This window comes from Paroedura picta, chromosome 6 (assembly GCF_049243985.1).
Source record: "Paroedura picta isolate Pp20150507F chromosome 6, Ppicta_v3.0, whole genome shotgun sequence".
NCBI lineage: Eukaryota > Metazoa > Chordata > Lepidosauria > Squamata > Gekkonidae > Paroedura > Paroedura picta.
In genome coordinates, this window is record NC_135374.1 from 63,497,714 (window position 1) to 63,525,415 (window position 27,702).

Genomic DNA, 27,702 nt, shown 5'->3' on the forward strand with positions numbered 1-27,702 from the left:
TTAGCTCAAAATATTTCCTTTCTTTATTGTTCCAAAATAATGAGGGTAGGAAAGGTTAATATTCTGAAAAGGGCAGCTCCTTTTCAAAGGTTATTCAGAAATACATGCCCATATTTTACATCTCTATATGCCAGCATTTCCAGGTACAGAGCAGATTCTCTTCAGTTCACTAGGAGATTGTTGCCCTCTTTTTTGGCTTTAAGCATGCTGTGTGGGATTCTGAAGTCCTGCACTCAAAAAACAACTGCTGTGCCACTGGCTGACTGTAGCACTATACCTCCTTTCTCCCATTGCGGAGGTCAAGGCAACGTGTGAAAGGTTCGCAGCAGTCTCCTATCCAGGCACCAACCAAACCTGCTCTGCTGCAGCCAGCTTGCTGCATCATGTGCTCTCCAGCTGTGCCTCAAGAACCACACCCCAACCTGCTTGCAAAGATTGCCTTTGGTTTGCCATGAAGAATGGGAGGCTGTGGTTGAGACTACCACAAAAATAAAGCTGTACTCAAGCAGTTCTTAGTATTCAGGCATACTGGCCATATTTAGATATTTTCTTCATGGGAAAGTGACATCCAGTTAAATGGCCTCTTAAGAAAGCTGCTAATTTTCTAGTATACAATGCTTCTCTTTTCACTTCTCACTCTGAAACGGCTACTCCATGACATCCTAATCTGCCCCTGAATCCTTCTTTTAACTAAACAAACTTATATTTTAAATTGTTGGAACAGATGTGGGACAAAGAACATGTGTTTTCTTCACCCGGGATGCAGTTTCACAGTTTATGAGTCAGTGATCAGATCGAAAAGCCATTTACATCCGTCAAAGTGCTTTAAATTCCTGTTCTGCTGGACTGCATATCCATGGGAATATGGCTTGAGTCTCACGGCTATCACCTCTTTCACTCACTGCTACATCCCATTGGATGTCCTTTTTTTTGTGTCACTTCTGCAGTTAACTGCAACTAAGAAAAAGCTTCCCTTTTTAGAAACTTATTGTAGTGCTTGATTCTCTATTTAGCCAAAATTATATTTATTACTTCCTTTAATCCTCATTTTTCTCACACTGGCCTCAGATGGAGGATAGTAGATCCAGCAAGCAGCCAACTCCCTGATCTCCAGAACAAGCCTGGTCAGGTAAATTGCCTTGAGAAAGACAGGGCCATTCCACACGACTTAAGTGTAGCAGAAGTCTTACCTTTGGTAAACGCTACTAATTCAACGTTCTGCACGACGTCGCACACGATCTGCAACACTCCTGTAGCGTTTTTCGGAGAATCGGGAAAAGTGGATTCCCCCCGAAAAAATTGCTACACTTCTGAGCACAAGCTGCAACACAGCAGCGAAAGACATGTGCATTCTCAATGTAACGGTAGAAAGAATGTCCTTCCCCTGCTCTCACCCCTGAACTTCCAGAGAAGCGATCACCATTTTTTCCCCCTTAGACCGGGGAAAGCAACGAACGAGCGAGGCTTCTCTGGCTAAAGTCCCTCCACAGAAGTGCTTAATAGTGAAACAAAGCTCCCTACTGCAAGTGTCTTTAAAGTTCCCAAGCACAATACAGCCCCTTGTTTGACACTGCCCGTACTTTCGGCCACAAATTGCGCCCATGGGGGGGGGGGTTACTTGTGGAGCTTGTAAACAATTAAGTGCCAGCTCCTACGCCAGCAAAAAAGGTCTTTCCGAAACGATTCAACACAGATTTGTTGCAACTGGTGTGTTTGTGTTTTTAAAAAACAGTTCTTAAAGGGAAAGGGGCTTTTTGGGAGCAAACACAACAGCCCATTGGCTGTTCCATTTGATTGACAGCCAGGAGCAGGAAGAGGCGCAGAAAAATCTCGCTTCCTTTGTTGCGATTCCAGTGAGACCGAAAACGTGGGGAATGAATACAACACTACTGGGACTTCAATATTCCACTAAAATTAAAGGTATGCGGAATGACGGAATTCCACTATTTAATATAGCGTTTCTGCATTCTGAAAACATTTAGCAACATTGGTCCTTGCGCGGAAAGCCCCACAGAATCATTTAAGGGTTTTGATGGCCATCTGAATTCCATTGGCTTCATTCTGTCCTTAGCTGGATAGGCTCGGTTTCTAGCAATTTCGCATTGCTTCTGCAGCAGACAGTATGGATAAAAATGGATATAACTAAGGAAAAGAATTAAAAACAGTAGTGGGGGAACTTGGATTTGTGCATGCTACACATTCCTAGGAGCTGGAGGTCATAACAGAGTAACTCTTTTGCCTCAATATTTATTCTATGCCCTAAGAAACCAAACAGTTGTTACAGTTTGCAGCCTTCTTATGTCATTTGATGATTTTTAGCCATTAGAAGGTGATAAAAGTTGACTTCAGTGCAATGAGTGGCTAATTATTCCTACGCATCAAACCATTGTTAAATTATTTGTAGCGTAGTAGTTGGACTGCGATCTAGGTCCTGGGTTCAAATCTCCACTCTGTTATGAAAGATGGCTGGGTGATTTTGGGCCAGTCTCTCACTCTTAGTCAATGTCACAGGGTTGTTGTCAGGATAAAATGGAGAGCGGGGCATGATCTCTTCTGTCCCACCCCCACTTGATTGGTAATGGTTGCAGAATAAAATTTCCTACTACATCAGTAGGCACTTTGGGAAGTAGGTATAGGCCCTGAAATGAAATCTGGTTGCGTACCCTCGGATAAAATGTTTGCCTTTTATAGTTTACTGAAGACTGGTAGTCAAACATCACTAAGATCAGAGCCTTTTAAAAATTATTTCTATGGCATAAGGAATCCCAGGACCGAATACTGGATAGCAACAAGCATCTGTCAGTCCCCAGCCACTTTTATGAATGGCTTTATGCTGGTTTAAAATCACTAGGTGGTGCTACGGTACTATGTGCTTCACTAACAACTAGTATTTTTTAATTACAGCAGACTGGTTGGCCTAACTGTCTACATACTTGGAAGTCCAAAAAAGACCCAATGAAGTAAAAGAAAACCAAAATTCTAAGGGATTTCCCCACTTGAATATGACCTGGAAAATATTTTACAGGATAAAACAGAAATTTTAAGAGTATAGTATATCAGGAGAGACCCTTTTATTGGACCAATTAATAGGATTGTGAATGTACAAAGCATTCAAATATCATAGAGAAAAGAAATTATTATTATTATTATTATTTATTATTATTATTATTATTATTATTATTATTATTAGATTTATTTCCCACCACTCCCTTGCGGCTCGTGGCGGGTAACAGCATCCCAGAATCCCCATTAAAACCCCATTAAAACAATAATAACGTTACTAATATTACCGGCATGGCAAAGAACGGCAGCTCAACTTCCCCCCCCCTCCCACTACTAGCGGGTGGAGAGGAGGTCCTGATGATGTTTTACTTCGGGTCCGAATCCCGAGTCCCCGGGGGGGGCATAGCTCTATATTATCAGCCCCGGCCTCAACCATAAACCTGGTGGAAGAGCTCCGTTTTGCAGGCCCTGTGGAATGTTGAAAGATCCTGCAGGGCCCGCAGCTCTCCCGGGAGCTCATTCCACCAGGTCGGGGCCAGGACCAAAAAGGCCCTGGCCCTGGTCGAGGCCAGGTGTGCTTCCCTAGGGCCGGGAAGAGTTTTGTGTATCTAACTAGACTTAATTACTAATTAATTGTTTTTTGCTTCAGACATCATTCTTTCTCCTTCATATACAGCATATTCTATGGTTGGGTTAGAATCTAGGATCTTGGTTTCAAATCTCCACTCTGCCATGAAAGCTTATTCATATCCTATAATGTATTTTATGGAATCATAGAATCATAGAGTTGGAAGGGATCTACATGGTTATCTAATCCAACCCCCTGCACAATACAGGAACTTACAACTACCTGCCCAACCACAGTGACCGCAATTTCATATCCAAGTGATCCCCCCCCCAAAAAAAATCTCCAGAATCCAGCCTGGCCAGGAAGAAATTCACCTATCATCCCACAGTGGCGATCAGCAATTTCCTGGATATGCAAGGAAGGGCCACAAGAGACAAACACTGGCACATCCCTTCCTGCCCACCCACTCATAATCTGCCTAAATTCATAAAAATCTATTTAGAGATCAACACATTGAATCATGTCCGTGTGTTTCTTTCCCCTAGACATTCAGCCTTTAGGATTAAACAAAACAAGAAAACTTTTATTTATTATTATTATGTTCACATACTCACTCCACAGCAGCTCCTGCCTTGGAGAATTGTCTGCCTGAAAATGTCAGCAAAGTTTCCAGTCTCCTAGTCTTCTGCAAACTATCAAAAACTGAACCATTCAAAAGGGCTTTCCTGCACTGTAAAAATTGGTTCATAAATTTACAGGGACAAATGATTGAAGACTGTGTTTCATACTGTTATGTATTATTGATTGTAGAAGGATCCCATTATGTAATCTCTGTACCCCTTAATGTGTCATGTTAATACATTTCATGCTTCAGTTTTTTCTGCTGGTTCCAGACTTCTAAAGCCCTAATGCATTGGTTATTGAATGTCTCATTTTGTTGATTGTTCTGACTTACTATGTGTAATCTGCCTGGAGCCCAGTGAGAAAGGTGGACTATAACAAGATAAATAAATGTCCTTATACATCGCTCTTCCACTAGCAAAACAGTACTTAAAGTTGACAACTCCAGAATGGGAGATTCCTGGATATTTAGTCGTAGCACCTAGGGGAGGCTGGGCTTGAGAAATATAATAATAATAATTAATAATGGGGATGGAGCTCAGTGAAGTACAATTCGATAGAGTCCCTCCTCTGAAGCAGCCATTTTTTCCCCCAGGAAATGATTTTGGTAGTCTCGAGATCAGGTGTCATTCCTGCAGATCTCTAAGTTGGCAACTCGTACAAGCAAATTGTATTTCTACAACATGTAATTCAGGCAAGTTTTGTAATATGTGGTTCTTTATTGCTCTGTCAGCAAAATTTAAAATGTTAATGTTAACACAAAAAGTCAAAAATCAATGAAAAAATACTGCATAGGAGAGTTCATTTACTTCTAGTTCTTTGTAAGAATCTCATTTTACACTGAGTAGCAACTTATTTTAAATTTAAAATTCTTGTCAGATCATTCTGATCCTTGATTATTCGCTTTGGTTGCATTTAGGATGATATGAAACATGATAACCAAGAACTGTTAGGCAAATTAACATGGAAAACAAAACAGAATTTTATATTTAAAAGTCCTCAGTCATTTTTCCTCTACTTTGCTGAGGACAATTTTTTTTCAGAAGATACCGAACTGAGTGCTCCATTGTTTAGCTTCTGAGAGATGTTCTTTCTGGTGACAAAGCTGAGAAGGTCAACAGCTGTGACGACACCAAACACCATCTGCTTTGTGAAGGAGCTGCCATCAGCATTGTCTGGAAGTGTACAGGAAGGAAGGTTAGGTAGTATATTTAAAGAAAACTATCATGGGACTTTTAGTTAAGAAGTCAGTTTAGCCCCAAGTGAAAGATTTGTTGTTGTTCCTCCTTTTGTGATAGCTGAGAATTCACCCATTGCAGAATGTAACTTTAAACCACTATTTAGGATGGTTGGACACAGTGGGAGTGAGATTGTATTCTTGTGTAAATCTCCAGACATTTCCCCACTACTCCAGCAAACCTACAGCTTCAGCCTTGAGAAGTATAACTAATCAATCAGTGGGTCATGTCTAGAATAAACCTCATAAAATAATGAACAAAGTTTGCAAGTTATTCCTCAAACTGCTCAGAGGTGTCTATTATTATGCCTTTAGAGAAAACAAATTAGATGCTTTAAGAAAGTAATGTGATAACTCTCTATATAAGATAGCCACACCCTTTAAAATATTCCAAATCTGTCGAATGTGGGGACACTTATGTGTTGTTTTTTTCCAGCAGTTATGCAATACATGTCATTTTGATGCTAGATGCCAGTTTTAATAGCAATGCTTCTACTGAGTTTTATTCTTATGATCAGGAAGGACAGCTACAATTTTATTTCAAAGGTAGACAAATCATAAAAGAAACTTATTTAAAATGCAAGAATTGAAACTGTTGACAGAGTAATTAACACATCAATGATGCACAGCCTGATTAAAGAGTAGATAAAGGTTTACTGAGGAATTAATATACCGTATTTGCTGGCGTACAAGACGACTGGGCATATAAGACGACCCCCCAACATTTCCACTCAATATATAGAGTTTGTTACATTACAGTACAGTACTATGGGCCACTATGGGCAGCTATGTCTATCCCAACTGAAGTGGACCCGGCGTATAGGACGACCCCCCCAATTGGAGGCATGTTTTTCAGGGGGGAAAAGTAGTCTTATATGGCAGCAAATACTGTACTTAATAGGAGAGAGGAGAGACAGAGAGAGGTGCCAAATTACTCTCTAGTTGAGAGAGAGGGTTAGACGATGTGGCACTTCCGAGATGAAGGGGGAAATTGCCCTGAGAGTAACAATCTGAAGAGAGACAAGGATTCAACAAAAGAAGGGAAACAAACTCATCCCAAAATATTTCAATTTGTGTCAAAAGGGTCAAGCTACAACAAACAAACAAAAATAATATTTTTCCCCAACAGAAACACTGTAATATTCTTCACAAAACATTGTCCTCAATGCCCACTGCCTTCTGGTTTGGAACCGGTGCCCAGGGAGCTTGGAGAGTAGAAGGGACTCAGCAGGAGGAGCTCACGAATTTGCACTCTGAAGCTGTCATTTCCTTCAGGGAAACTGACTACTAAGATCAGTTGTTATTTCAGGAGAAATCAAGGTCCCACTGTGAAGTTGTTAATCCTACTGACAACTAACCCACCTCCAACAAATTGGGTAATAGGTAGCCCAAATCACTTCCTCATCTGTGTCATTTCCTCTTTCAGTCATCTGAGAATGTCTTTTATGTACTATGTAGCACTCTCTGTAGGCCCCACAACTTTAAAAAAAACCCTCCTTTCTCTGGTAGATGATTTACCTTGCGCCTTAAGCATCTCCAAAGGGTAATGGATGTAAGACTAACATGTTTCAGCCCACATGAGGCACGATAACACTTGTATATTCATTTGTTTTAAAATATGGGAAAGGGATTGCACTTACATTGCTCTAACTCATGGACAACTATAGCGAAGTGATCATTTTCTAAGATATGTGAAAGTTTTCCAAGATTGTCATCCAAACTAATCTGCAAACAAAGTTCCAAACATAAAATCATGTTATTAAGTGTCAAGGACTCAGGCCATAACTGCAAAGTTATTTTCACATGTAGAAAGCGCCCCACCATCAAAACTGCACGGGAAACATTATGTATAATTGGGCACTGAGGCTGCTCATCTCCCTGCTTTTTTCTAGTGGGGGCATAGCATGGTGAACCCAATTCTTGTGCTGTTTTCTTTATGAGGCTGTAGCAGCAAAATCACTCTGTGTGCAAGAATGGCAGCAAATCTTGTCTCAGAATGGCAACCTACTGACTTGTCCAGTGTGTTTATACAATACTTACTCCTTCATATATTCTCTATCCCCAGTTGTAGTCAGACTCTATGCATACGGAGTCATATTTTGATTCAGGGATCATATGCTTTGAAACTGGTTAGACACAAAGACCATACTCTGTGAAATCTTTCAGGCTTTGAATGGAAGCACCATTGATACGATCTAGCCCTGGAAGCCCCTGATTGGTATTAGTAAATATTGTGTCTTCAGATCATTTGGTTTCTTTTTTTCTTTCTCTCAGTTTTTATTCCTGTCCCCTTCATTTCCATTTTCTTCCCTTGGATTGGACTCTCAAGGGAAATCAAGCATGTCCTTGCACGCTGAAGAAATCTAGCCATACCTGTAAGGGTCAATACCTTTGAAAACTGCTGATAAATGACCTTGATGACTGGATCTGAGAACTGGGCACTTCCTGCTAAAAGTGAGGAGAGGATACTGCTGAGAGTTACCATTCCCAAGATGAGTCTACAAGAAAATACAAAGACTCAGAAAATATTAAATTAATTCAGTCAAATGCTTATGCCATAGAGACTATGTCTCCAGATGTTTGGTGAGCGAAACCATGTTGCAGCCTGGGGAGTAATTCATGTACTACCAGGTCCACATAGTGGGCATGTAGACTGTCAACAGATGTACTCTGGGAGCCCTGAATTTGGAACTTAATTCCTGGGCCCAGATCAGACTGGGAGTGTGGATGCAAGAAGAGGGCCCTTAAGCCTCCCCACCACACACACATTGTGTTTCCAGTCTGAAATGGCCCTGAAGAATTACTGTCTGGTTTCTTGGGGAAGCTTATTCTATTGGAAGTTTCACAGCGGGAGAAATAGTGGTTTTCCAGAGCTGTTTGACTTAAGCCTCCTCTTGAGAGCCAGCATGGTATAGTGGTTAAGGAGTGGTAGGTTCTAATCTTGACAACCAGGTCTGATTCTCCACTCCTCCACATGCAGCCATCTGGGTGACCTTGAGTTAATCCCAGTTCTCTTAGAGCTGTTCTCACAGAGCAGAGCTCTCTGCCCCACATACCTCATAGGGTGTGGGAAGAAGGATTTCCCCCCACCATTTGGTTCCAAAGTGGACCTTAAAGGTAGCCTTCTTCGTGAGTACAATATCCTTTTACATTTTTAAATATACAAAGCCTGATTTAGTTCACTGTAGAAACAGTCCCAGCATTAAACAGCAAGAGCTGAATGAGTTTCTCAGAAATATTTAAATAATATTCATTTATTCTAACGGTTCTTAGTGCTGCCTGGCAGATGTGCCAGAACATTCCCACAGGCCAGACTTGCCAGGCTACATCTGGCAACCCTCAGAAACAATCGGGGTGAGGACTGCTGAACCGGTGACATGCTACTGCACTGACAACACTTTTATAGAGTTTTTGTAAAGTCTAAAGCATCCATGATATCACTTTGGGTTTATACTGAAACTAGATATTAAGCCCGCTGTGGCCAAAATACAGCGGGCCCTAGTATGGTGGGTGGGTGGAGGGATGGGGCGAAGGAAGGAGGAAAAGGAGAAAGAGAGATAGAAAGAAAAGGAGGAAGATAGAGACAGAAGAAGAGGGAAAGAAACAGATAGCCAGAAAGAGGCAGATGGAAGAGAGGGAGGAAGGGAGAAAGGGAAAAACAAAGGGAATGCTGGGAGGAAGGGCAGGATAAAGGGAATGCTGGGAGGAAGGGAGGAACAGAGTAAGGTAGGTGGGTTTGGGACCTTCTGCCGGGCCCAGGGGCAGGCTTGGCTGCCCCAGGGCCCAGCAGAAGGCTTGGGACGGCGGCGGCAGGCTTTGTGGCCTACTGCCGGGCCCAGGGGCAGGTAAAACAGGGCCTGCTGGCCTGTTCCAACACATACACCATTAATTGCATATTATAGCTCAGTCCAGGGGTACCTTAGTCCAGGGGTAGTCAACCTGTGGTCCTCCAGATGTCCATGGACTACAATTCCCATGAGCTCCTGCCAGTGTTTGCTGGCAGGGGCTCAGGGAATTGTAGTCCAAGAACATCTGGAGGACCACAGGTTGACTACCCCTGCCTTAGTTCACGACAATTACTGGTTTCTTTTGAAGATTGATCATAATACATGCATTCAGCTGATAAGATACTTGCCCTGATTCTGCAACAACTGGTGCCTGGTCATATCCCTTATCCCTGAGGATTTCTATTGCCTTTTGGCAGTTCACATCTGGAAGAAGAGTCAGAGGGGCCAAAAGATTCAGTTTCTGCACCTTGATGTTCCACCACCTGTGACAAAAAGACATCAGAATCTATAAGATTAACACTAAGCAGACCTATCAAAAAGAAAGTGCCAAATTATTGAATGGAACTTATTCCCAGCCACCTATGTTATCTAAATGTTGCTCTACTGGGATTCCCAACCTCTGGGGAGGTGGAGTTTCTGCAGGATTACAACTGATATGCAATGACCTCTCATCTCAAAACTATTCGCAGCAGGTCATACAAAAAAGGCCCATCTGGATACATTTTTAAAATACTTCTGAATTTAACTATAATAGCATCCCAAACAAATAGCCGTGCCCATCCTAAATTTAACCAGTACTAAACATTTGTATCCTTTATCATACATGAAGTTAAGCTGCAGGGGAGGGACTCTTCAACTATGTCCCTGAGATCTTGAAACTGCCTGTCAGAATGATTACAGTTCACTCCCAGTTGGCATTCTAGCATCTATTTAAAATATTGGCAGACTTCTGGAATAGTACGACTCCTGATGTTCAGTTCAGCCTTCTTCTTTCCTTCTATAGCTGACTGAGCCTTCCAAAATTTTGTTCCTAGATAGGTTTGTTAGTACGGTGTGCATTTTTTTAAAATTACGGGTCCCTAGCCTTTTTTAGCCTGTGAGCCCCTGTGGAATTCTGATACGGAGTGGCTGCTGTAGGTGTCAGCCACAAAGTGGGTGCCACAGCTACTTTCAGTCCTACAGTGAAGATCCTTGACAGTAGTGGCAGCCAATAAAATCTGCAGTGGCCAATTAGAAGCCTAGCTTATCTGGCCGTGTCCAATTTCCTTAAACAATTAGTGGGCTCCAGGAAAGGTGCCATTCCATAACGTCTATTGACACTATTCTGGGGTACTCCTGGCCCACGTGGTTTTTCAAATGACTGAAGATACGGCAATCAGATGGCTTCTCTTTACCAGGAAACAATAACGTGAAGTGACTCTGAACCTTACCACGGATAATGTTCTTGAACATCCTCTTTCAGAAATCCATTTGTGATCATCCATTTGTCATTTAAAAATTTGGACCTAGAGTTAATGAATAAAATATGAAGACCACAAGCAACATGAGAAAGCATACACCCATTACAAAATCAGCTGACCTTCCCCCCCCCAAGACTATCTTAACTATAATTTTCTGACCTCAAATACTCTAACAGCAGTAGTCTTTTCAGAATCATTGTTTACCTAATGACAAGTCATTTTATCCTGGGTGTAAACTGCATGGAGCTTTTATTCCAATCCCAGGTCGATTCAGTTCCTGCCATCTACACAGAATGCGATTTCCGTTTTGAATTTGGATTATTTAAATTTTCCTGCTGTAGCAAGAAGGATTGATCTGGAGTGACCCTACCCTTATTGTGTGATATCTTAGAGTGATTTTAATGCTCAATATTTCAAGATTCAGATTGGAAAAGCAAGCTGTTTTGACCCTCCGTGGTAGAGACGCCCTGATTGGCCAAGGGTGGCCATGTGACAAGCTTGCTTTAAAGGAGAAACTCCTAATTTCTCTCAACTTCTGTCGGTCTTGGATTTTTTCTCCCTTCTCTGCCTTCTTCGATCCATTCTCCCCCCCTCCCAAGAAAAGAAAGAAGCTCCCTGCTTGGCTCCTCCCCCCCCCACTTCAAGAAAAGAAAGAAAGAGGCTTGCCCCCCCCTTCTGAACTATCCTAACCACATGCGGAACACTTTTCTGTTTCAATGGGGAGGGGGGGGGAAAGAGGAAGACCTGAGTTCAAATCGATCTGAATTCAACAGGATTGACAATGGAATAAACAAAGTAAGTGCAGACTCTGCCCTGGTCTAGTTCTAGATAATGTATGATATCAGTAGGATTAGACCAACATCAAATTTAGTTATGGGACTTGGTGGAGGGCCAAAGCAACTTTCCTGCTTCGGTATGAACATATTCTAAAACATTTTCCTCAGTGTTGGTAATATGAACAGAGAGGTAGTACAAGTTTTGTAGGCTTGTATTATTCCTTCAACTCTCCAAATGGTCTCAGATGAAGGCCAGTCATAGATGGGGAGCAGAAACAAAAGACAACATACATGTAGTTTCTCACAGAATCTGGTAAAATGACAACACAGCGCTGTCCCTCCTTTAACTGCTTGGCGACCTTCACAGCTGCAGACATTGCACTGCCTGCACTTCCTCCTGCCACATAAAGAAGATATCAGACATGTAACTCATATGGAATGAAACACTGAAAGTGGAATAGTAATAACTGATAGAAAATGAATGAATATGAATCTGCTTTTTCTAATGGTAGGAATGCCAGCCTCCAGATGGGATCTAGGGATCCCCTAGGAATACAGCACATTTCCAGACTGCAGAGATCTACAGTTTTCTACAGTTTCCCTGTAGAAAATGGATGTTCTGGAAGGTGGACTCTATGACCATGTACCCCACTGAAGTCCCTGTCCTCTCTAGGAGTTTTCCAGCCTGGATCTGACCATCCTATTCCCCATCCTTTACTGGTGGCCAGAGGTGACCTGGCAACCTTATCTAAAGAGCTTCTAAGAAAGGAGGCCTTGTATAGCAAAGATATTGCATGGGGCCTCTGAAGACCAAATTAGATACTATGGCAGCAGATCCATCGTTGAAAATGAAGATCTGCTATGTTTATATATTAAATGGAGCTCAATGGTAAAAAGCAAAAAGGGACTGGTGGAGATTCTGAGGGGCTTTTTGCACGGCTTCAAAATAGCACAATGGTTGCTAATTGAAAACGCTACTAATTTGCCTTAACGCACGACGTCGTAGACAATCTGCAACACTCCTGAAACCAATCAGCAAAAAGCGCTTCGTTGTAGCGCTTTTAGGGGAATCCCAAAAAGTGGATTCACCCTCCGGAAAGCGATACACTCCTGCAACCAATCTGCAACAGTAGCGAAAAAGACCTGTGCGTTCCCATTGTTGCGGTTTCTTCAAAGTCCCTCCTCCTGAGTCTGTCCTCCAAACTTCCGGCGAAGCGATCGCCATTTTTTTTCCCCGAGCGAGTGGAGATCAACGCACCGGCGAGCCTCCGTTTAGCCAGTGAGACTTCCCAGGCTGCAGTCCCTCCTCAGAGCTGTTTACAGTCACAAGAAGCCCGCAGAACCCCGTTTGCTGATGTATTTTCCCTTTATTTTTCACACTGTTTCGGCTGAAAATCGCGCCCGTGAGGGGGGGGGAGGGTTTTTTTTTTTCCACTCCGAGGCAGCGTGGCCACGATCAAATGACAGCTCAAACAGAGGCTTCCCGGCTTCAGTCCCTCCCCTTCAGTCACTAAGCACACACATTTCACACACACATTTCACACACACATTTCACACATTCCATTCAGCCGAAAATCGGGCCCGTGAGAGGGGGGGGGGATTTTTTTTTTTCACTCTGAGGCAGCGTGTTAACGATCAACCGATCAAACGACAGCTCAAACACCCCAGGCAGCTGGATGGGTCTCTCCGTTGCAACGAATCTACCCAGATTCGTTACAATGGGTCTGTTTTTTTTTTTTTTTTTTTAAACCTTCCTTAAAGGGAAAGGGGCTGTTTGGGAGCATGCTAACGGCTGCCCATTGGCTGCTTGACGGCCAGGGGCGGGACGAGCTTGGCAATAGCGCTTCCTTTCTAGCGATTTCTGCCGAGACTGGAAGCCTGTGGGAAACGCTAAAAAACGCAACTGATTCCACTACAAAGGCAGGTATGCATAACGACGAATTCCACTATTTTAAATGGCGATTTTTCATTCCGCAAACAATTTGCAACAAAGATCCCCGTGCAAAAAGGCCCTGAATACTCTTTCTCCCTTTCCTCTTATATTTCTGGTAATTTTCTTATACATGAGCTAAGTTTCTGGTATTGGAGTCAGACTTAAAGGGAAAAAGGCACTGGAAGATAAGAAGTAAAATATTGTCAATGTCTTTACATTCTTAAGTGAAATGTCTCTGGAAAGCACAGGAACTCTATCTATTGTGGCATGATGTTCCTGTACCAACAATGAACATTCAGTCATGGAGATTTGCTGGTCTTTAGATCCATCATCTCTAATAAAGAATATACCAATTTTTAAATGTTATCTCATAGCTCATTACATAAATACTTAGTTAGAGACACCATAATAGTTTCAATCAATAACATGGCACACGATCCTAATGTATGCTCTCATTTATTGTATAAAGAATGGATTGCGTGGAACGGTCCTTAAATAGGAGCCAAAAATAACTTCCTTATTTTTGATTGATGCTCAGAACACAAACACAAACTTGAATAATATATTTTACTTGGCTGGATTTTAAATATCTCCCAAGAAGGTACTTTTTTGTGTCCTGAGTATCAATGAAAGCATCAGTTCAGCCATGCTTACCGCAAAGCAACCCCTCTTCTCTAATCAACCTGCGAGCCATAAGAAAAGATTCAGTGTCATTACTCTTGTACCACTGATCTATCACCTACAACAGAAACAAAAATAATGGACTTTAGTACTCAAGTCAGGCACCCCCTACTCAATATAACAGGCTGGAGACAGATAATAATTTTTTTCAGAAAGCTGAAATGAGACACTTCTTAATCCGTTCTCCATTTGGCCAGTTCCAATTAGGATTGGAATTCTACCAGTCAATGGGACTTATCTGGGTAGAATTATAGCCTTATGTTTCCACACAAAACTTCATTTGTATTGCTGTTGAATGTTGGGAACCAGCTGGTCCCAGAAGTTTTAAGGTTGTCTGATGTAGATCCAGAGATTGGTCTTTCCTGATTTCAAATAAAAAGGATCCTGAAAGTCTGCACTCAGATTCAGCTTGCAATTCCTTATCTCTCCTGACTTTTGTCACTTACGGATCTATCAAGGACAGTTGGGATGAAGTCATGTCCGATCCCTTCCACTTCCATTGTGACATCCTCTGCTGTGTTGAGTGAGCTGGGTAGAGCGACTATGGAGCCTTCAGGATCTACGCCAACAATCTGCAAAGGAAGGTAGGCTTGATCATAAATTAAAAATAAATATTGATTTATGTTCTCTCCAGGGTCTGAATAGGGGCTGAGAAGCCTCTCACATACTTTGCATTCAGGACATTTCTCCTTCATCTTCCTGGCAATACCAGTGATGGTGCCTCCTGTGCCAGCGCCAACCACAATCATATCGACTTTGCCTGCAGTTAATAAAGTAAAGAATCCAGTAGCGATCACACCGTGCATCTTCTCTTAAGCTTGCAAAGGAAATGCTTGTATACATTGGTAGAAAATGTAAGCCTTGACGTATTGATCAGGACAACAGTAGCCATGGTGTTGTATAACCATAATAATCACTGAGAAGGAGATTTAATGCATTATATGGAGAAAAAATTAAATGATACCATCACATTGCTCCAAAATCTCTTCAGCTGTAGTGTCATAGTGTGCCAGTGGGTTACTTGGATTTCGGTACTGTTGTTGTAAAGAAACAAAGAAAAGAGCATGTCACTAATAAATGAGTGGGAGTCAAATGCAGCTTCAACAAATAACATGAACATCTCAAGGAAACATAAGGAATACCTTGCTAGGTCAAACCAATGGCAATGTCTGATTTAGAACATGTGCTTTTAACAGTGGCCAGCCAGAAGACCACGTGTAATCAGCCATTCTTTTTGTTAGCCCTCATCATTTTTAAAAAAGAGGCACACTGCCTCTGAATACAAAGGATCATTCTTATCTATCTCACCTCCCTTTCTTTAGGGGGTTCATTTCAAGGAAACTGAAATGGATGGATATATCATCATTATCTATTGTATATATAGCAAGTTAATAGCTCATGATGAACTATGAGATCTTTGCTACTGAAGACCAAAGCAACAACTCTGTAGAGCAGGGGTGGCCACACTGTGGCTGTCCAGATATTCATGGACATCTGGAGAGCCACAATTTGGCCAGCCCTGCTGTAGAGGGTCTTAATGTATCCTCCAAAATGTGAGGGACAGCTTTGCACATTCTGTGAGGCTGTGAAGATAGTACGACTCCTGAAGTTCAAGTGAAGAAGTAAGTCCTTGTATATATGTAAATTCTATGACTGCTATTATGCATGCATGTTTATTAATATTGTACCTTCAAGAGATTTGTGAATGACAGGACTGGAGTCAGCTATAGTAGTTCATAAACATACTACAGTTGACTCCATCCCTAGTTTTAAACAAATAGATTTTCTCCCATCAGTAACTAAAGCAACATCAAAATGTACTAAGGGGATTTTGTGTGTGTCAATAATATGAGTAAATTCACTTTTATGTAATTTCTGCAATCAAATAGGATATTAAAAAGTCAAAGTACACAGGCAAAAGGCATTTTTATCATGGTGGACTTAAAATGTATTTCAAATCTAAGTTTATCATAGATGAATTAAATGGATAAAGGTTTTTAAAACCTACCAATTAAACATGTACATTGTAACAAAGAATGCATGCAACAAATAAATTTACCTGGTCTAGAACATGTGAGTTTGGGATTTCATTTTTCAGTTTCCAAGCAACACGGATATTTGATTCAGGAGCATCAAACCTGGTGCATGGGGTTCTTACAATTTCAGCTCCGAGTGCTCTCAGGATATCTACCTGTACAAAGGAAACCAGACTCTATGATTAACTTTTGGCATTGACCCACTTCCAACTCCAACTTTAAACTGAATGTCTGTATCTAACATTAAACCAGGACCTTGATATGTGAATTATTAAATGTGTACACTAGGGTTGGGTATATAGATGGTGGGGGTGTTTGTACAAACCTGAGTCGACTTCCAGGTTTGCATGAAAATTTAAAACAGAAAAAAAAATCCTAAATGTTAAACTACTATGTGAAGGAAGAGATCTTGCAAAGCTACACTGGGAGATCTTGGCCATATTAGGGATGGGGATCTGCTCCCCAAGCCAGGGAGGTGGCACCAGCACAGGACAATAAATGCAGGAACATTAGCTTGTCTGCCAGGAAAAGTGAGAACCTATCATTCTGTTTATTTTTATTTTATTTATTATGGGATTTATATTCCGCCCTATATTTGGACCTGTGCTACTGCATGAGCACTCAGCTGGAGACAATGAGGCTGTAGGTAGGCAGACTAGCTGGCAAGTAGGCAGCCCAATGACAGAGCAAGGAGGGAAAGGATGGGACCTCCTCCATGAGTCTCACTTATAAATATAAAATTTCAATAATTATATATTTAACAATATTGCATTTCTGGCCAATCCAAAATATATTATTTTAAACATTACCAACTTATCTACATACTTATCTGACACAGGTAAGATTATGTGTATTTAACCTGGTCTAGTCCCACTGGAGATAACTGCCCAGATCCAGAAACCAACATGCATTTTAAAGCACACATATGGAGCGCTTGGGAACATGAGCTAGAATCCTAGAGTTGGAAGGGGCCATGTAATCCAATCCCCTGCTCAATGCAGGTCAGCCTAAAGCTTCCATGATAAGTATCTGTCCAGTCACTCCTTAAAGACCACCAGTGAGGCCCGGCCATGGGGGGGAGGGGGAGCGCTTCCCAAAGACCTGGAAAGCACACCTGGTGTGCTTTCCAGGCCCCAGTGAAGCCATCTGGCCGGGGGGGGGGAGCCCTGGAAAAGCATGCCCTGGAAAGCATGCCTTAAAGCCCTGGAAAGCATGCCTGGGGCCTTGCAGGGGCCCCCGTGTGTGCTTGGCAGGCCCCTGGAAAGTCACCCGGCCACGGGGGGGTGGGCTGGGACCCTGGGGGCGCTTCCCGGAGGCCTGCCAAGCACACCTGGGCCCTCGCAGACACACTGGGTGTGCTTGCCAGTTCCCTGGGAAGCACTCCCTCTCCCCCCCACTCCCCCTCGCCCTCCGCGCTTCCTGGCCGCCTGGAAAGCAGCCAGGAAGCTCACAGGGAGGACACTTTCAAAGCCCGTTCTTACGAACGGGCGTTGAAGCTAGTCTTTGAAATAAATGGGAAAACTCTGGGTGCATGCTGTAGTTCCCTGGCTCATAAGAAATCACTGGTCCAGACTCAAAGCCCCACAAATGCTACACTTGCTTTCCTCCTAAGAAAGCAAATATCCAAATGTTTTCATATAAACAAACTAACAATCTATCAAGCTCACATCCATATTCTCAAGTTTTTTTTTTAATCAATGGGTTAACATGCTCCACAGACATGAAAATCCTGGAATGAGTATATAACCCTTTGCCGGTTTCCCGAGCTTCGAAAAACACATGAATACGCTTTATACTGAATCAGGCCTTACGGCCAACAAATTCATTATTATTTACTCAGACCAGTAGTGGCTTTCCAGGGTATCAGGCAGAAGTCTTTTATAGTGTCTATTGCTAAATCCATTTAAATTGGAGCTGCCAGGAATTGATCCAAGGATCTTCTGCATTCCAAGCAGATACGTTACCACTTAACCACAGCCCACATCCCCCCAAAGTGATTAAACATTTGCAGCAATACATAAATAGTAAACGAATCCTTATCATTTAAATGTTTAATGTTTTACAACCCTGTTTCCCACTAACTTCAGTACTGGGGCCAGTTCTTTATATACAACGGGGCTCATCCATAACATGGAACCTAATAGAACTCTGCGTTAGGACTCTGCCCATACATTGGAGAGCTCATGTGCATTTAATATCATACATGTTGTTCAACATGGAACATTATCTTTAATAATATTAATAGTGGAAGTTGTATCCTATGGTGCTCAAGGGAAAAATGAAACAAATTTAAAGAACAGCATTACCATGGCTGCATTTCCATTGTGTTGCGGGCACTTCCTACTGTTATGGCAGGTATTTGAATAAAGCGATTGTAAGTTAGGGGTATAAGGTAGATTGCCCTAGCATATGTAGCTGTCTACTTCATAATATCCTTGACATGTTGGGTGGGTGTCCAAACAGATACAACATAAATAAGAGAAGCTCCATGTATGCACTAACTGAAGTCACCGCTGTCAGCACAGTGTGCCTATAAGAAGACAGACGCTTGAATCTTATGACTCCAGCTGTTGGGGAGAATGTCCTCCGCGGCGTGACCTGCTTCCTTGCCCACCAGCCCTCCTGCTTGTGCAGGACCCACGTTTTCCAAGGCACCATTGCATAAGTGATAGTGGCAGGGGAAGTGAGCGCTACAGCAGAGTGGCCAGAGAGAAATGCGAGTGAGTAGTAGAGAATCCCAGCCTGTGTTATCTGCACTGTAGGGAATTCCAGAAAGGCTGACATGGTTTGGCTTGTCCTAGAAATTCTGGTTTGGGTGTAGTTCAGTTTTCTGCACTCTCAAAGATGATGGCCCTTTGGTGTTGAGATTTAAATCACAAATAGGGAGAAACACATCTCAATTTCTGGAAGGTTTCCAGTGATGATCTTTAAAGTGTGCAATGACATTTCCTCCTTCAGTTTGAGGTTTTGAGTGCTGAAAATGGCAGGGAAATGACTGGACTCCCCTTGGTACATCAGCTGCTAAACTGGCAGCAGTTAATCAGTTGCTTAACATGATTGGCTACTATCTCACAAATCCTTTGACATTTCCAATGCATCCGTATGAGTAAGCTCTTTATATTTTGTAGAAACATAAGGTACTGAAGCAGGGATGCCCTGTAGAGGCATTGCCCCTAGTCAGCTGGGCATAGGCACCTCTTCTGAGTATGAGGGTGGATTACGGGGACTGGTGAGACCTGGTGTTATTGGCTCTGGTTGAGGGAAGGAAATAGATTTGTTTTGCCATTAAGGACTGTTGTCTATTTATGTTTTTATTGTTTTATTGTAAAACAACAGGAGCTGGCTGGGTTTGAGAGTGGCAGTGGATAAATCCAAATATAAATCAATAAAAATAAATAAATAACTATGCTATGGAGCTAACAATGAGCAGATAACTCCCAGCAGCCTAACAGAGGTGAATTCCCAAAGCAAAGAAATGGGGCTGAAACTGTGATCGCTCCATTGGAGAACAGCAGATCCGTGCCACTGTTGTGACCTTGCTGTTAAATCAACAAGGACTCTCTCTTACCTTCTCCATACTCATTTTCTCTGGCATGACAATGATGCAGCGGTAGCCCTTCACTGCAGCTGACAAGGCCAGCCCAATTCCTGTTGAAGAAGTAAGAGAGAGGAACAAAACCACACAAACAGGAATTACTCAACAAAAACTGAGGGGCTTTCTGCACTCCTCCAAAATTGCACAATGGTTACTAATTGAAAATGCTACAGTTTTGCTGTTATGCACAATGTCGTTGACAATCTGCAACACTCCTGAAACCGATCTACAAAATGTGCTTGGTTGTAGCGCTTTCAGGGAAATCCCAAAAAGTGGATTCACCCTCCGGAAAGCGCTACACTCCTGCAACCAATCTGCAACACTACCGGGAAAGTTATGTGCGTTACCATTGTTGTGGTTTCTACAAAGTCCCTCCCCCTGGCTCTCTCCTCTGATCTTCCGGCGAAGCGATCGCCATTTTTTTTCCCGAGCGAGTGGAGATCAACGCACCGGCGAGCCTCCGTTTAGCCAGTGAGGCTTCCCCGTCTGCAGTCCCTCTGTTTACAATCACTAAGCACAAGCAACACAGAAGCCCGTTTGCTGATTTATTTTCCCTTTATTTTTCACACTGTTTTTGGCCAAAAATTGCGCCCGTGAGGGGGGGGGATTTTTTTTTTTCACTCGGGGGGAACATGGCAACGATGAAATGGCAGCTCAAACACCACCTGCTAGCTGGATGGGCCTCTCTGTTGCAACGAATCAACGCATATTCGTTGCAACGGGTGTTTTTTTTTTTTTTAAACCTTTCTTAAAGGGAAAGGGGCTGTTTGGGAACATGCTAACGGCCGCCCATTGGCTGCTTGACGGCCAGGGGCGGGACGAGCTTGGCAATAGTGCTTCCTGGCTAGCAATTTTTGCCGAGACCGGAAGCCTGTGGGAAACGATAGAAACACAACTGGATTCCACTACAAAGGCAGGTATGCACAACGATGAATTCCACTATTTTAAATGGCGATTTTTCGTTCAGCAAACAATTTGTACATGGATCCCGGTGCGGAAAGCCCCCGAGTCAAATAGCACCTTTTTGACCAACAAAGATTTATTCAAGCCATGAGCTTTCGAGTGTATGCATTCTTACTCAGTCTAGATGGAACAAGGATCATAAGTGTACAGATATAAGGCAAGAGTAAAGTACTCAATTATAGAAAGAGAAGCAGATATGTGAGCATACTATGTCTTCTGTTTATAAAAGACCAACCTGTACACCACCACTTAAAAAGAAAAAAAACATCTTAGTTATTTCACTAAGGCCCTTTGATTTGTATGGCTGAAACTAAAAGTTTAGGGAGAAACATGCTAGCATTGAACAAAAATGTCAGCATGGTTTCAGTGGTATTTCATGCTCGTTTTAAATATTGACTTTTAATGTTTTAAAGCTCTAAGGGTTTGCTGATGGCAGATTTATGACCTCCTTTTTCTGTATTACCTTACCTTATTATAAACTGCCATCATTTATAAGTGTATCTGAAATTTTGGTCTAAATGACTGTAAAATAAAAATTGATTGATTAATTGGGAAAACCAAATGTTGCAACAGTATTGTGCAAGGATATGCAAGCCTGTGTATGAGGAGGCTGTGATGCAACTTCGTATATCATCATCATCATCATCATCATCATCATCATTTTACTTATTACCCGCCTCCCCTCAAAGGCTCGAGGCGGGTTACATCACTCCATAAAAACCCCAAAATACAATCCAATAAGACAATATAAAAACTAGTACATATACAAATATCCTTTCCCACAAATCCACATTGATGTTAGACTCATTCAGTCACAAGTTGAATATGTGTATCTGCGCTCTGTTTTTTGGGAGGACTGAGTGACAGAGTCTGCTGTTCCTCTGTGAGATAAGAAGGGTTAAATCAGGTTTCAGCATTACATGTCAGTATAGAAGAACAAAGAAAATTTAGAAAATAGAAATGAACTACTGAGTTCCTTACTGGGGGGGGGGGGAATGCTTCTGTATGCACCTCACATGGGCTAACTTAATTACATTGCACAATATTTCTTGTGCTGTGTGACATCTGAAAACTACCAAAATCTTCAGGTTAGAGATTTTCCATCATACTCTGCAACATCTCTGCCTCCCACACAGACGCATTTTGTTCTGTTCAATGTCTAGTATGGTTTCTTGAGATCTTAACACATGTAAGATACTCTTGTTTTCAGCCTGTCCCTTATCAGACAAACACAAACACCTTCAGTTGTAGTCTGCAAGATACACTTTAGGTAAAACATATCCTTCAGAAATAGCTAATGTATTTGACACAGATAAGGAGGGGAAATCTAGATAACACTTCCAACCACATTGCTCCTTTCTAAAATGCAAAGCCAAGTAAGTAATTGTGCAGTAGAGTAGTTGTCATCAAGCAGGCACAGCTGCTGCCTCTGGAGTGGAGAATGTTGAGATGCACAAAAATTGCATGGCCATTTAATCTGGTTTCTTCACTATGACCTAATTCAGCAGGCCAGAGCAGAACCGAAAGGAATGTATGTAACATCATGAGGACATACCTCCATGAGGACATACCTACTGAACAATCGTATATTAGGAAATGCAGAATTATGGTATCTACTCCAATCTGCATGAGGCAAAGGAACCTGATTCTTCATGGTTGCTTAGACAACTTAACAATAAATTTTCCAGGTATGATGTCACATGATATCCTGCTATCAGGGCTCAGCAGTAAGATTGTTCCCTGCCCCCATCTCTGGACATCTCACCTCCTTTGGAGGGCTATTTAGCTCCTCCTCTTCCTTCAGGAGCACAGGGCAAACAGTAGTTACTTGCTGCCATTATCCGCCCACTTATGGTTGTGGTCACCAGGAAGCCTGCCACCCTGAGAAGGATGAGCAAATGGCTTCTCATCAAGTAGCTATAGTTGTTAGGGCTGGCCATAAACCAGAAAAAAATGTGGTTTGTGTTGCTTTGTTATTTGAGGCCCCGTAAATCCCATTGAAACAGAAAGCCTGAAAAACAGCTAAGCAATGGGGAACACCCTGCTCCCTGCAGATCAGCTGTTTAGGGCTGTCTTGTACAGTCTCTTTAAACTCAGCTGTTTTTGTTTGTTTGTTTGTTTTTGCAGCTTTTGCAGAGAACAGAAAGCAGGGGTAAAGGGATTGGGAGCCTGTAAAATCCCGCTTTCTGCTCTAGCCACAAATTGCCATGAACCTCCAAGAACTGCTTTAAAAGTTAATGCAAGTTCATGATGGAAGAACAGTCATGAACTTTGGTTTGTGAATTATGAATAATGAAAATCAAAAGAAAGCAAAACCAAGTTATGTCTCAATCAATCAATTACACATTTGATTTTTTGGAACATTTTTCTTGCTATAATTTAAATCCATTCTCTACAAGAAAGATAGCCTCAGTTGTAAACTTTAATTTTTGCTATTTTTAAAAAATAGTTTGCAGTTCAGTCCCTTCTTCTTAACTGCCACTGAAAGGTACATATACTATGGAATTCTTTGTTAAAAGTTTCCAGTGTATTTCTTTTAACAACATTCCCTTGTTTTGTGAACTTTTCCTATCTTGAAATATTTTAAAGTTCCTCAAAGGTGATGTGCACAATTCATCCAGTGCTCTTGATTAAAAAAAAAAAGATTTAGGCAAGCAAACTAACACACCCATAAGAACAAAGTCTGAGTCCAGTGGCACCTTGTTCAGCTTATAAGCTTTCATATGAAGTACACTTCTTGCAAGTTCTGACCAAGCAGTGATATCAGGGCTCTCTCAGCCTCACCCACCTCACAAGGTGTCTGTTGTGGGGAGAGGAAGGGGAAGGCGACTGTAAGCCTCTTTGAGCCTCCTTCGGATAGAGAAAAGCGGCATATAAGAACCAGCTCTTCTTCTTCTTCTTCTTCTTCTTCTTCTTCTTCTTCTTCTTCTTCTTCAGATAACACGTCCACAGCAGGCATCAAAATTCCCTCCACAGATGGGTTATTATGATGGTGCAGCAATAAAGACAATATTGCAGAAAAGGCTGCATTCTGTTACCTGCATTCAAAACTTCTTACATACCTGTATTTCCTGATGTTGGCTCAATGATTGTGTCTCCTGGTTTTATAATGCCAGCTTTTTCTGCATCTTCTAACATCCTCAATGTTATTCGGTCCTTCACACTCCCTCCAGCATTGAAATATTCACACTTTGCCACTGAAATTTTTAAGTCAAACCCAAATGATTATTACCAGATTTCTCAATGGAAAAATTGGCAGGAATGTTTTAGAAGGGAAAGGCTGCGATCCAGGTGTGGTCACTTATGAAAGTGTAATACTTTCTGACTGCCATCACATGTCACTCTAAATCAGTGGAGAAAAATGCCATTATAAATCCTTGACTTTTTTACCACAATAAATTTGAGAGGCAAAGTATTTTAAACCTAACACACCTCTGGGTTTAGCAAATAAGCAGCAATTTTATTTTGCATGTTTCATTCCATAATTGTTCCGTGTATTGAAAAACAATTGTTCTTTATCGGAGGTAGCAATGCTGAATTAGAGGAAAATGAAATCTCGGGGAAGGGCAGAGTGCAAAGAAGGCAAACTCCAGCACTTCACATATTTTTACAAGCCATCTCCAAAAGGCAAAATATGGGTAAAATAGAAGTCCTCTACACATGATACTAATGTGGGTTGAAATCAACATACATGAGCATGGCATCTACTTGGAACTGTATGCACATAGGTTGTCTCTCTGCTATTTCAGTGTATGTGGATATCTTGTGTAGAGGGAAAGTTTTCCCAGAGATCAGAAAAAGCAGGACTGCTTCTGGTACCTTGGTGTGGTTGGAACTTATGTTACCTCCTCATCTATTTATCAGATAATTAATTTTTAGTATTCATATGCTTAAATGAGCATTTTCCCTCATCACTTCTACATCAATATCTGTGAACAGGAAATGTGACGAAGGAGGGAAAACAACAAAGAAATACTCACAAAGCTCACATTTAAGCCCGTAGGCTTTTGAAATTTTGTTGATCCGAACTAAAGGGGTATGTCCAATTTTTTCCAAAATATTTGATAAAATCTTTTCTTCTTTTGGTCTGCAGAGGAGAAAGGGGGGAAAGCCCACAAGAAATTGGATAAAACAACAGCTACTATATTTATTTTTTGCAAAGTTTTTAAAATTAAGTGCTGTACAAAACATGCGTACATCGAAAAATGTACATCAGTAGTAAGCTTGATTGCCATCTTGACTCAGTTTAAATAATTAATAATCAAAGCAACATCTGGGTTTTTTTTTTTACTGCAAACTGTACCACTTGGCAATAAATGCTTTCTGTATAGTTGTTTATCTTACAAAACAGGCTGTTTACTACACAAATCCAAAAAGAAAGATTATGGGGGAGGGGATATTTCCCATTGTGTAGGGTGACATGACATGGCACGTGAAATAGTTTGATGCATGACATCAGCCACCACCCAGGCCTATTATGCACGGCCACTGAAACAGCGGCATGGAGAACACGGAGGAGGAGGAAGTGAAGCAAACTGCTTACGCACGGGACAGAACGCAACAGCGACAAAACCCAGAGTATCCAATTATGCACGGGGCTACTCTGGAGCCGCTTCTGGTTGTGCCCTGGTCCCGGGAAGCTCCACTTTCTTCCGCATCTCGCTAACACGGCCTTTTCAGCGGCATACATTGACTCTGTGCCCGGTTGCCGCCTGCAGCGTGCATAATTGGTGATTTTAGCCGCCACCATTCCACCCCGAATGCGGATCTTCCACTGTGCATAATGGGTCCTAGTAGGCTGATTATTTAAAGTAGCTTCCACTAGAGGGCTACGTAAAATGCAAAAAACGAGGGCAAGAGAAAATAAATAAAACCATGTTTAAATTATAGAATGAGAAGTGGCTCAGACTTTCCTGGAATTATCTCCTCTGTCCTAAAAGATTTCTCCTCTAATCTGAAATGTAGTAGTTTATGGTAAAATCTCTCTGTACAGGACCTAGTAAACTCCTGTTTTGGTATGACTTGTGATAGCCCAGGCTAGTCAGATCTCATCAGATCTCGGCAGATAAGCAGGGTCAGCCCCAGCCACCACTTGGATGGAAAATGTCCAAGGACTAGTAGGGTTCTGATGCAGAGGCAGGCAATGGCTAAGCCATCTTTGAATGTCTTGTCTTGAAAATGTCAGGGATTGCCATGTCAGCTGAGGGCAAACAACAACAACAACATATGTAGGGTGAAACTGTTTATAGCTGGACCCCTTCTTTGCTTTACGGTTTATTGCCAATAGCAGAACATCTAGATCTTGTCCTTAGCTCAAACTAAATTGATCTCCCTTTTCTGCTGCAGTTTCAGGCTCACGCTTTCATCTCCATAATTAGTATATATAACTATCATTTCTCCTTTCATGGGCTCTTGTGAAATGTATTGGCATTTATTCTTATGTTTATGCATTTTTAGTCTGTGTGTTTCTTTCATGTCTTTAATTACTTTTTCTTTCTATAATTTTGATACCTTTTTAAAGTGTACTAAGAGCATTAAGATCACATTATTAAAATTGTTTTATGTACAATATTACTTTGATATTTAACTTTGAAATGCTCATTGTTTCCCAAATCACATCAGGGAATTGAAGAAAAAGAATGTGCCCCTGTCAATGATATTCCAACATATCATAAACTTGATCTCTATGCAGTCAGGCAGACTTCCTTTGCTCAGAAGAAAAGTCACAGCTATCGATGGACAAAATAAAACAGCCCAAAAGAACCAATCGCATGATCTCTGCCACACAGATGACAAAAGGACATGCTTATAAATCTTTACAATTTCTATACAATTTTCATACCATCATCTCTCCCATTTCCACATTACATGTTGCTGAAGTCACCTCTCCATTGGTTGTATCACATTGCTATTTAACAATCTGTTTTCTATGAGAAAATATCAATGCTATTGAAATAAATGGGTGAAAATGGTGTGACTCATCAAAAGATTGCACTGTGCACATATTATGCCATACTATCATTTGCTCACATATTTCAGCGGCTTCATAGTATGAAAGGGCAGATTGTGCCCTGCATGTTCCCTTAGTGCTCATAGGCCTGCACTTATCTCTAATGCTTCTATTTCTTGTTTCTAAAAACTGTGGGAAGGGAGCTCAAAGGATTCACGCAAACATTTTAACAGAGCATTCCCTGTAGGCAAAAGTGGAGACAGAACAGAAACATTAACAGGAACAGTGGCCAGAAAAGAGACATTTAATAGGGAGAGTTAGGGCCAAACTACATGTTATGTTGTATGTGCTTTTGCCATTGGGACTGACAGCCATATTACTACTGCAAGTCACCATTAGCCAGGGCAGGTTTATCTATGTAATACATGTAACACATGCTACAGGCCCCATGCCTCTAGGGCAGGGGTGGGCAAACTGCAGCCCTCCAGATGTCCATGGACTACAATTCCCAGGAGCCCCTGCTGGCGAATGCTGGCAAATGCCACCAGGGGCTCCTGGGAATTGTAGTCCATGGACATCTGGAGGGCCGCAGTTTGACTACCCCTGCTCTAGGGGCTCCACACAATGCCATCCCCCCCATGGACCCGGGCTATAGCCTCTCTCTTCCCCCCTTTTCCCGCTTTAAGGATGCTCAGAGTGAAACCTCTTTCCACTGTAGGGGGCTCCTCTGCCCCCAGCCTGGTTGTTCCTGCTGAAATTGTATTCTACTAAGACCTCGTGAATCCTTAAATTGGCTCTGGTGCTACAGGCCCTGCAAATCCTTAAGCCACTCCTGTCAGTCGCTACTCCATGTACAAGTGCCACAGCAGTCAGATTCAGACTGGGGCTGTGGAACAAGGGAGACAGAAGTTTCCAAAGCCAAAACTGTCCAGGGCCTCAGGGGACACTGTTTGTCTCATTGTTGACTATGAGTAAGCATCCAAATTGGACCCCTGGTGATGCTTTGATACAGGTTTGTAATCAGGGGCTTGCAGTGGCAGTACGGCTGTTAGTCCTCATGGCAAATGCATGTAAAATGTAACATGCAGCTA

At 41.9% G+C, this 27,702-nt stretch overlaps 1 protein-coding gene across 1 annotated transcript in view; it reads right to left on the minus strand.

Moving 5' to 3' along the window:
- Positions 1-4,373: 4,373 nt before the first annotated feature.
- LOC143839973 (cystathionine beta-synthase-like) overlaps positions 4,374-27,702 on the minus strand; it is a 32,969-nt gene continuing 9,640 nt past the window's right edge. Inside the window, exons 3-16 of the mRNA XM_077342790.1 lie at positions 24,642-24,748; positions 23,724-23,858; positions 19,672-19,751; positions 16,127-16,258; positions 15,032-15,101; positions 14,736-14,827; positions 14,514-14,639; positions 14,041-14,125; positions 11,745-11,850; positions 10,648-10,722; positions 9,565-9,699; positions 7,819-7,927; positions 7,070-7,154; positions 4,374-5,367 (exon numbers count right to left, since the gene is read on the minus strand). Of these exons, the coding sequence (XP_077198905.1) occupies positions 5,207-5,367; positions 7,070-7,154; positions 7,819-7,927; positions 9,565-9,699; positions 10,648-10,722; positions 11,745-11,850; positions 14,041-14,125; positions 14,514-14,639; positions 14,736-14,827; positions 15,032-15,101; positions 16,127-16,258; positions 19,672-19,751; positions 23,724-23,858; positions 24,642-24,748 (1,498 nt within the window). The 3' untranslated portion in view covers positions 4,374-5,206. The remainder of the gene's footprint in view (positions 5,368-7,069; positions 7,155-7,818; positions 7,928-9,564; positions 9,700-10,647; positions 10,723-11,744; positions 11,851-14,040; positions 14,126-14,513; positions 14,640-14,735; positions 14,828-15,031; positions 15,102-16,126; positions 16,259-19,671; positions 19,752-23,723; positions 23,859-24,641; positions 24,749-27,702) is intronic.